This window comes from Curcuma longa, chromosome 6 (assembly GCF_044706935.1).
Source record: "Curcuma longa cultivar G26 ecotype Majalengka, Jawa Barat chromosome 6, ITB_CL_G26_1.1, whole genome shotgun sequence".
Lineage (NCBI taxonomy): Eukaryota > Viridiplantae > Streptophyta > Magnoliopsida > Zingiberales > Zingiberaceae > Curcuma > Curcuma longa.
In genome coordinates, this window is record NC_133866.1 from 73,331 (window position 1) to 84,393 (window position 11,063).

At 42.4% G+C, this 11,063-nt stretch overlaps 1 protein-coding gene and 1 pseudogene across 1 annotated transcript; one reads left to right on the top strand and one right to left on the bottom strand.

Moving 5' to 3' along the window:
* The first annotated feature begins 2,033 nt into the window (after positions 1–2,033).
* LOC141830898 (uncharacterized) lies at positions 2,034–5,715 on the top strand. Its single transcript, XM_074718344.1, has 2 exons — positions 2,034–3,359; positions 5,456–5,715. Exon 1 carries the CDS (start codon positions 2,195–2,197, stop codon positions 3,347–3,349), a length of 1,155 nt encoding a protein of 384 aa, XP_074574445.1. The 5' UTR covers positions 2,034–2,194; the 3' UTR covers positions 3,350–3,359; positions 5,456–5,715.
* A 993-nt stretch (positions 5,716–6,708) lies between these two features.
* Positions 6,709–9,686, bottom strand: LOC141831047 (bHLH transcription factor RHL1-like; annotated as a pseudogene).
* Between the last annotated feature and the right edge of the window lie 1,377 nt (positions 9,687–11,063).

Sequence of the window (11,063 nt, forward strand, 5' to 3'; positions counted from 1 at the left end):
TTGGTTCTAAAGTAATGTACATAATTTTTAGTTAGATTAATAGAGCTAATATTAATAATTAAGATTTGTACTTTTTTATATTTAAGTTCATAATCTTTTAGTGTGTTCATCATCCATAATAATTAAGCTACATATCCACCCATAACAATATATTCAGCTTCGGTGGTAGATAAAGCTACACAATATTAATTTCTACTACTCTAACTAATTATGGATTTTCTTAGAAATTAACAACTACTAGTAGTGCTCTTCCTATCTAACTTACATTTAACATAGTCTGAATCAGGAAATCCGATTAAGTTAAAATCGTTTGTTCTTGGATACCATAATCTTACATTTAGGGTTCCTTTTAGGTACCTTAAAATTCTTTTGACTATTGCTAGATATGACTCTTTAGTACAAGATTGAAATCTTACACATACCTATTGCAAAAAATATATCAAGTCGGCTAGCAGTTAGACATAAGAGTCCACCTATGACACTCTTATAATATTTGACATCTATAATTTTTTCACTTGGGTCACTATCTAGTTTTACATTTAAGTCCATTGGCGTTGCTAAGTATTTTGAACTTTCCATTTCAAAACTCTTAATTAGTTCTCTAGTATACTTAGTTTGATAGATATAGATGCCTTTCTTGGTTTGTTTAACTCTCCGGCCCAGAAGCTGCCAAAATCCCTCAAGCGTCCAAGCCTTGTCAAAGGATCAGGATGGTTATGGAGTTGTCATGCATGGTTCTTTGGGTCCCCTCATGTCTACGCCAATAGTCAAAAGGTGAGAATAATTAGTACTGTCGAGCTATAGGACGGTTACGAGATTGACAGACTTAGCCCCCCAGATGCCTCATGTCAAGGCCACTTGGCAGCAATCGTCAGAACTTATCCCTTCGGGCTCGACAGAGGTCTGTCCCCAGACCGATATGAATATTCTTTCCCGTAAGTATATAAACCCTTTCGTAGGTATGGAAATGGTCTTCTTCAGAATCTCAACAATTTCATATAATTATTCTGATTCCTTTTTCTATACTGACTTGAACATCGGAGTGACCTACTTTGTTCAATTTCTCTTTAGGTTCCTTCACCGGTGGGAGCAACGGTGCATGAGTTGGAGATTTGTTGATTGATGATTTGATCGTCTACGGTATCCGATTGGAATAATATGTATGTACAAAAGAACAGTGTAAAATTAGACATTTCATGTGTGAGCAGTTACAGAAATATTTGTAGGGAAAGTTAATTGAGAAGTTCTCAATTTGCTTTTGGCGGATTAGATATTTGAAAAATCAAATGACAATTACATCTGGCTGAAGAGATAGATACTATTCCCAGATAGATACTTTATGAAGATCCATCTTGACTCATATATCTAAACCAATAAAAGTACATCTGCAAGAGTATTTAAAGAGTTTAATTAATTAAATATAGGTAATCATTTAATGAGATTTAATTAAAAACCAATCGAGTACACTTGAAATAAGTAATTTATTTGGCTTATTTAATAAATAGACTTGAAAGAAAAAAAAAAAAAAAACTCACAGATTTAAGAGCTTCGGTGGGGTGGGAAGTGGGAACGATGTGGTGGCGGGCCTGCTGTAATGCGTCCTCCGCGAGCCTCGGGCCAGCACAGTCACGTTTGGAGCTCGTGCAGCGTGACACAGAATTAGGTCGGTCCATGCGATGCGTTCTTGACCCTTTCGTTGTTGGGACGTGCCCTTGCCAGTAAAATAGGGAGGTAATTCCACCCAATTGGCGCAATTATTCGATGCCCTGGCAACGTGGACGTGGGTGCCTGACGCATCTCGTAGGCTCGTGCCCACCTCAGGAGCCGAGTCTTTTGCATCTGTTTGTACACGACGAATTAACAGAAAGAGCAGCAATTACCACGCACCTGTTCAGTTACAAGTTACAAGTTACATGTTACAAGCGTAAGGTCAGTAAAGCAGCTTTCCAATTTTCAATTAAACAGAACAAGAAAAGCTTCTTCGGTCTATTAATTTACTTGCTTACCACTACAGCAGCAGTGGGGTGGGGAAGGGAGCGGAGCTAGCAGCAGAATCCGAGGAGGTGCTGTCGCTCGGTGACATTTCGACGCCGCTCGCTGTGCCCTTTGTAATTGATTGTAGCCACTTCGATCACCCCTTCCCCCTCTTCGCTTCCGACCAACCGGGCTGCCAAAAAAACCTCGTCGGAACACCATGCCCTCGTGCTTTCGAGGCGGCGCCGCTGCCGGGCCGTCGGCTTCCTCCTCCTCCGAAGGGCCGATCCTGACGACCTCGGTCTACGAGACACCCCTCGGCCTCGCTTCGCTCACGTGGTCACGCACCCTCCTCGGCCTCTCCCTTCGCGTCGTCCTCCGCCTCGATGAGGTAGACGACGACGACGAGGAGGAGGAGGAAGAGGGAGGGGAGCCCCTCCGTTTCCGTGTCCGGCCGTGGCTTCTCTGGAAGCGGCGCGGCGCCAGGCGGTTCCGCTTCAAGGATCAAGTCGGCCGCCGCCGCTCCGTGGACATCGCGTGGGACCTCACTCGCGCGACCTTCCCTAGCGGTCCCGAGCCCGCCGCGGGGTTCTTCGTCGCCGTCTCCGTCGATGCAGATCTAATCCTCGTCGCGGGGGATCTCATCGACGAGGCGCACAAGAAGACCAAAGTCCAGAGCCCCCTCGCGTCCTCCGCATTGATATCCAGGCTCGAGCATGTGGTTCTGGTGGAGAACGGCAGCAACCGGAGGTCATACAGGTCTCGGGCCCGAGTCGGAGGCCAGGACCGCGAGATCTTCATCGAGATCGGGGCAAAAGAGAAGGGGAAAGAATTTGCGATGTCGGTGCAGGTCGACGCCAAGCGGGTCGTGCACGTGCGGCGCCTCCGTTGGAAGTTCCGGGGCAGCGAGAGGGTGGAGCTCGACGGGGGTCGGGTCCAGTTCTCCTGGGACCTCCACAACTGGTTCTTCCACCCTAAGAACAACCCCTCTGTTCCCAAAACCTCCGGCGGCGACGTCTCCGACTCAGTTGCGGCGGAACTAGGGCACGCCGTCTTCGTGCTTCGGTTCGAGGACGAGGAGAATCTGAGCCAGGGGCGTTCCGGCAATCCGCTGTACAAAAACTTTGCCACCGACCGGTACAATGGGAAGACCAAGCACATCAACAGGAGCTGTAGCAGTAGTGGAGGAAGCGGCGGAGATCGGAGGAAATCAGGGAGGAAGAGAAGCTTGCAGAAGATAAGTTGCTCCGCTTCTTCAACTTCATCGGCGTCATCAGCGAGCACGTGGTCGGTGATGGATTGGGCGAGCGAGGAGGAAATGGAACTGCGACGGTCGCAAGGTTTTTCACTGCTTGTCTACGCCTGGAAGAACTAATCCACACTCGGTAAACATTTCCCCCTTCTTTTGTGTGTAGTTTACTGTTTCATTTCTCTTGTATTTTTTGATTTATTGAAATCTGAATTCTGAACTGACTCAATCTTTTTTCTTTAGAGATTGTATTATGCCTGAATAAATTGCAATATGTTCCCTAATATATATATATATATATATATATTGACAGACAGCTTCTTACTGAAATCTGCTAAACTCATGTCTTTTATTTGCTATAGATCAAGTGGAATAATAGTTCTTAAGATCACAATTTCACCGAGCTAATTGTTGTGCTTGTGTCCTTACTGACTAAAACATAGGTTTTTTGGTGCCACGATTGGCAAAGCACCGTCTGAGAAGATAGAAATAATATTAGTTTCTTGGAGCTTGGATTCAATGAGTCCTTCTATCCTTTGTTTATATTGTTCATCTTTTATGGGTAATTGCCTTAAAAGTCAAAAATCTCTAAAGTCGATTATGGCTTTCTTAAGATCTTTTAGAAAGGTACTTTAGGGAAAAAGGAGTGATCAAAAATAAACTTTAAAGTGGGCAAAACTCATTTTTTGGGCAATTGCCTATATTTTTTTGGTTGGTTATTTCTCATTTTTCTTTCCCTTGATTCGAGAATAAGTCGATGCATTTGATTTTGTCGGGATGTGATGGGATAAGAGCAGGGCACTCGGCAAAGCATGTGAAGGGAAGGAGGTCCACCTCCACCTTTGCCTTGAGATTGGCTGTTTTTGTGAGGCTTTGCTGTCCTCCCATCTCATCTTTGACTCTTCTGATAGGAGAGAGAGAACTAAAGCCCACAGTTTGGCATGTTCTACTCTACAATGTAGGGCCTCAGAGATTCCCCTAACATATAAATTTTTTATTTTTGTATGAAAATATATATCTTTTCCCCTTACCCTGGGGCAACTTTGCTTCTGTATTCAGTTATCCTACACATGCATTGCCTGATGGCCTGCCAATTTATTGTAGAGCACAGTCATACGACTTGGACTAGTATTACTTGGCTACAAGTGTTTCCACACGCCTAGAATATTCATGAAAAAGTACGTTCCACTGCAGTTGTAAATATTCAATGAATTTGATCGAGTCATCGGATACCAATCAAGTAAATAAACTTCGGTTGGATAGTGTAAGGAAGTAAAATTTGTAGGATACTTTTGCACACGTATGTTGATATGCTAGTTAAGTGTAAGCACAGAGAAAAAACTCTCAAGGTAAATTATTCGACACAATCGAACTGAGTCACTTAAAATACAGAAGAGACATTTAGCACAGGATAAAGAAAGAAAGAGGTAGGATAGTGGTTTAACTAATCCCAGAAGCTTAAGATGGCCAACCTAGATTGATGTTGAAGTATCATCAGGGACCATTGTCCTGTAGAAAAAGCTGGAAAAGGGTTCAATGTTAAGTAGCCAATCATTAGGAGAGAAGAAACGTGATTAGATCTAAGACTCAGAAAAACTGATTCATCAGAACCAGCAAAAAAAAAGGAAAACTAGATCAGATAGATTCAGATTCCACAACTGAGATGACTTGGCCTTCCTAAAGCAAACACTTCCACTTCCACAGTTCCACAACTGGCCACTGGAGATCATCACCAATTCTCCATTCACCACTGGAATTGTTGCACATGAGAGCGAGCTGGCTAACCTGGCAATGGTCACTGCTCGTGAACACTGGTAGGGCCCTGTGTACTAAACAACCCAACACAAAAGTCGAATATCGTGCTCTAGTTGATATGCTCTAGGATGTCATTTGGCCATGTCGATTGTTTCATTCTATCTAGGGGTTTCATCTCTTCACCTTCTCATATTTATTGGGATAGTTTTGAGTGTCATAGAACTTGCAAGATCATTTAAATTGAATGTAGCGGAAAGAACTAAATACTTCTCTGGAGCCAGTAGAACTGTAATAGACAATCTAGATCTCTTACTGTGGTTAAATTTTCATGAAAATTTTTCATGTCTCTTATTGTTTAATGGAGACCGAGCACTGCAAAACGTCTCAACATCTTTAGATACTTTTTTGGCACAACAAAAGTCCAACCAAATCATAGTACTTTTGGCAAATCCCATCCTATTTTCATTTCTTCTGCAGAAGTTTTCTTTGGTTTGTTATATATACGCGTTGGAGTACGCGAGGCACTCGGAAGTGATCCGGACGTCCCGAAGTATACTCAGTCGCCCATGAATGCACGGGAGGTGTGTAGGGTATCACCTCCCTATATATATATATTTCTCTTGGGCTTTATGTGTATATAAAGTGTGATCCCACCAACTTCATGTTAGGAGTGACCATGCCAGCAACATGCTCCCTCTCGTGCCATGTGGGAGAAAGCTCTCTTGTACCTGCAACCTTTCGACAAATGACAAACTTCTTTTGAAGCAAGACTTAATTTGGCCATTATATCCAAATCATTTTTATTAGTATGAAGTTTCTTAAATTATAGTGATTCTCCAAGATTTCCTGAATCTAATGTTAGCTTATGCCTGGACCTTGAGTGAAAAAGTTGAGATCTTGTCGAGATGGATGACACTCTATCACAATATAAGCCAAACCGTTTTTTTTTTTGGGCCTAGTTCCTATCCGCAACACTTGTTTACATGCTTTACAACAATATATTCAACCTTGTTTAGTTGATAAAACAACACATTTTTCAATTTTCAGTGCTAAGAAAACTGCTCCCATCCGAAGGTAATCAAGTATCTTGAAATGTACTTTTTGAAAGTAATATCAATGACCATATTGGCATCTGAAAAATGTTCAACATAAGTTTGTCATTTTCAAAGCATAAACATACTCTAAATGTTCCTCTGAAATAATTGAAAATCCATTTCACACTAACAATCCAAATTGCATGAGCTATGTTTGGCCTTATACACACGGGCAAAAATCAAGCTACCAACTATTGATGCATAAAATACATGTTCATGCTCCTAGGATTTAGCGTAGTTGGTTCACATGACGTAGGTTTGTAAGATTGGACAAAGATTGATTCTTGGGGGTCTCATCACCCTAGAAGTAAGCCCTCCCTCTTGTGGGCCTATTGCACACTTGATTTAGTTCTTTATAGATGGTTATAAGGTCGACCGTGTGATGTCCAGGATCAGTGTATGACCTTTGTAGGATAACATATATTGTTCATTTTTCTTTTTTACTTCTCAAATGTAAGACGGTGACGCTCAGAGTATTCTTGGCATGGAAGGTGTTGTCATTTGTCCCTTCTTTTCCTCGTTTTTTTTTTCTTTCCTTCTTCCTTCCGTAGGATTCGTTTTTGTCATTTTCTTGCTCTTTTCCTTTCTCTTCCTTTGTTTGAAAGATTTGTTTTCCGCAAGGATTCCTTTCCCTCCTCAATCCGCACTTAAGGAAATAGAGAGGCCCTTCCCTTGGAGGTACTGCATGGCCGAGCCCATATCTTCCTCCATCATCTTCGCCACTTGGTGCTCCGTCACCGTCAAGCTGTCGCTGCTGCCACCGGTGGCGCCGACTGCTCTCCCGCGCTACTCTGCCCCTGTTCATTATTGTTTTCCCATCACACCGTCAGTTTCTCAGTTGATCACGCTTATGAAATCACAACATTCAAATGAAGCTAAAGATATTCTCCTTTTTTTCTTTGAATTAAAAACAAAGAAAGCCAATAGGGTAATTTGGAGAATTCAGAAGACAGCATGCGTGCCAAAGCTAGTGCTTGCTTCTTTTTTTTCCGTTCCACGGTTGTCGCCATCACAAGGTTAATAATTTTGACGTAACAATCAATTAAGTAAGCAATGAAGCTCGAAGAAAGAAGGGGAAAAAAGTAGAACCAGGGAGTACACAAGGGCATTAGAATGCCCACCTCAGAAGACATATCAGCCACGAGTGGTGCAACAGCCGCCGCCCCACCTAACCTGCTCATGCTCAGAACCTGTTCAATTTGCAAGCTAATCAATTTCAAGTTTTCAACATCATTTTACTTTATATCTGATTATTCATCGTAAAAAAGTATTGAAGAATAAATAATCTACACAATACTTTCTAATTTGTTGCGAATGCCATGCGTTTAATTAACATGGTTGGATTTGTTCAGTTTCTTCTACTTTTATCGTAGGAAATTGCAGGTGTATTAAGAGGAGATAAGTAGGATGAGAAATTGCCTTGACTTGAAGTTGGAGGAACTTAACGTAGTCAATGATCTCATCCAGCATCGACGCCTTATCCGTCTGCAAAGTCAAGTAAACAGGCTTTTGATTACCATCAAAAAATAATTATTGCACCTAAAAATAGCAGTAATGACAATAAAAGAAACAGTTTGATATAGTGGGTGTTCTTCGTGGGAGTGCGTGGCCGACATGACAGCCGACCAGGGATGTCTCGAGCGAGACAATACAACTGCAATCGTAATCATAATGAAGATATCTCATATAAAATGACACGGTAGATCCTTGCAGTTGACAATCATGTCCTCTTCATTAAATTATTCCAGCTTTCTAATTGATTTCTTAATCATCAAAAACTTATCATGTTGTTTGTTCTCCGCACGAACTCCTCAAATGAATAAAAATAATATATACTATTCAATTTTTATGGTCATGCTTCTTCTGTTCAGAGCAGGCTCATTCATTAGGTATGTTTCTACCTCATTAATCGCCTGCAAATGGTGAATGCACTGAATGGCACGAGGAAACATATGAAACTATCCATTAATGAGTGCGCAAATCTCGAAGAGTAAGTCCACCATCAATCTGTAGCTTCAAGCAACTATTCATGGCCGTCTCTTATTATTACACAAGATGGCAAATTTATCTATCTATTCGTATCTTATGAACGCATATATATTAAATCAACAACTGGAAATTAAGATTGCAGATGACAAGGAAGAGGTTTTGATACCTTGTTGGCGTTGGGGACCAACTCCTGCAGAGCTTTCATCCTCTCTGCTATTCTCTCCCTGCGCAGCTGTGAATAAGAACAAGGAATAACACACAAGAGAAAAGGACTCAGGACAAGCAAACAAATGCAAGCACAGCAGTAGGTGTGGACTGTGTGGCGTGGCACAAAAAGTTGGGAAAGGAAAACTGCAACGAGAAAGAAATAATAAACGGGGGAGAGCATTTATTGTAGCTGCCTGCTCTCATTTCCAAGTTCCAACCACTCGCTTTCGAAATTTAATTGAAAGCAACGATTTTGGGATGGTAATGGTCATTCACTATTGTGTTTTTGATGTACTTTCATACCCTCTCAGCTATGCTGTGGGGATCTGTGGCCTGGCCCCGTCGAGCTCGCACCTTCTGCCTCGGCGGCCCCGTGCCGCCGCCGGCGGAGGCCGAGGCTGAGGCTGCCGCAGCAGGGGCTTGGTTTAGTCCAGGCGCCAGTGGCGCTGCTCCAAAGTTCTGGCCAAGCATAGGCGCACCCTGCTTTTGGTTTGGACTTTGATAAGTACAAATGCTCTGAAAAGGGGGAAAAAATAAGCGGGTTTGTTTTAGAACTTTGATTTTTTGTAAAACCTGGGGATGAGGAAAAGTGTGTTGATTAGCCAACTCAGTGTGCTGAAGAGCTCCGCTGAATCCATTGTACAGTCCATCGCCCACCTTTCATTCCGATCGAGTATTCACAGCAAAGTTAGGTTTTCCTTTTTCTAAAAAGGGATTGCCAAAACTAAAGAAGAAGAAGAAATCGGGAGTTAGAACGACTAACAGTGGGATTAGGAGAATCAGCAGAGCCGCAACTCCCAAGCGTCAGAGGCAGAGGGAGGAATCCAGAGTCGCCGGAGGTGGCTATCATCTGTTGCTGACCATGATGACTGAGCGGGAGCATCATCGCTTTCCCCACCGGCGAGCTCCCGCCGCTGATCTGGTACTGGCGGAGCCGGCTAGCAAGGAGCGTGGACTCATCAAATGGAGAGTACTGCAAGCCCTCCTCCGCCTCTTTCCCGACTCCGAAGATCCTCTGCGCGGCGGTGGGGCCTTCCGAGTCCGGTGCGTCCCAGGGAGCCTTAGGAGTTCCGAGCTCGGCCCAAGGGGAGCGCAGGCCGGAGAGCATCTGGTCAAGGAAGTCATCGTGTCCGACGGATCCTCCGTGATCGAATGGAGCTTGCGAACTATGGCCGTTCTGCAGTTCCGGAAGTGCGATCTGGTCGGCGGCGGCGGCGATCCCATTGAGCGACGCCGCGGTTTTGCCTTGCACTTGCATATTCTCGCGCTTGGCTGCATCGATCCCCAAATCCACGCCGAGGTTGAAGATTTTGGGGCAAAAAGAAATCGCTGTTCTTGAGAAAAACGAAGAGAAGAAGACGAACAGCGGAGGAGTTCGGTGAGACGAGCTCTCGTAGCATGCCTCGTAACTTATAATGCAGTTGTTGAATTGACATTAATCATTAGAAGATTAATTCTTGAGTTTCCTATTAATAGTTACCTGGGTGGCTTCCCCGCTAACACTACTCCAGGTTTTACCGCTGCTGCTATTAGTTCCAAAATGGGTCCCGCTTGTCTCAGAGGATAATTGGGTTAAAATTGATCCGTAGCAGGAATTGGGATGAGCTAACGTCCCCTATAACTACCCGATCTATTTTGACGCATCAGTTGAGCTCAAGCTTCCTTCCCAACATACGTGTCGAAGAATGAGTAGCTAGGTGTAGTTCTGAGTTTACAATTCAAGTGGGCAAAGCTTCAGGGAAGCGTCGCTGTCGACAAGGCGGGAATTGGGTCCCAGCTGGAACAGATCACATCCGTTGGATTTCGTGATGATTCGACTTTTGACTTCAGATTTTGCCTTTCCATTATTTATACAATGTTTTTAAAATCAGAAAATTATTTTTTCCATCAAAAAACATAAAGGTTAACAATAAAATATACATTTAAAATAATTATTTTAATGTATATTTATTTTTAAAATTTGTTATTCTAAAATAAATGATAAAAGAATAACTTTCTGTGCTTAGGATTTAACTGTAAAGTTTGATAGATTATTTTCACACATCAAATCAAAATATAAGCTTTCGCATTCATCAATTCCAAATGACAAATTAAAATTTTCTCAACCATATATAGATCGCATTTTGATTAGACCGAACTATGATTCAAAATTACCAGTTCAACCATTTGAAATTGTTTAACCCTTAGCTTAATTGTCCTAGATAGTTAGGATTCATGATTTAAAATTATTTGTTATGATTCGATTCAGGATTTGTGATGATTTAAAAATATTCTTTATATTTTAATTTAAAAAATATTTAAAATTTTATAAATTAAGAGAAAAATAAAAAAAAAAGAGAGATTTTAAACTTATTTAAGCTATCAAGTAGTTTACATATCTTTTTATTCTTGTTATATTAAAAAGTGGTGTTGTTTACTTAGTTGTATTTTTCGTTCTCACAATGGTAATTCCTTCAATATCAAAATTATCTATAATTTTATATAAAATAATATATATATATATATATACGGTTTTGTTCTGCTGGGCGTCGTCTGCTGGGCGTCTGCTGGGCGACAGCTGAGGTGGAAGCCACGTGGCTTCCTCGCGTGCGCGTGGCCAAGGAGAAAAGATCGCGAGGAGAGGAATGGCAGGGCGGATCCTCTGTGCCGCCAAAAACCTTCGCCCAAAATCTTCGCCGCCAAAAACCTTCGCCCAAAAACCTTCACCGCCAAAAACCTTCGCCGCCAAAAACCTTCGCCTAAAATCTTCCCCGTTCCCAAAATCAAATCTCCGCTCCGATCTGCCGAATCCGCTC

Bases quoted from the DNA above. Each gene is read 5' to 3' on its own strand.
- LOC141830898 (XM_074718344.1), top strand. From the start codon at position 2,195: ATGCCCTCGTGCTTTCGAGGCGGCGCCGCTGCCGGGCCGTCGGCTTCC.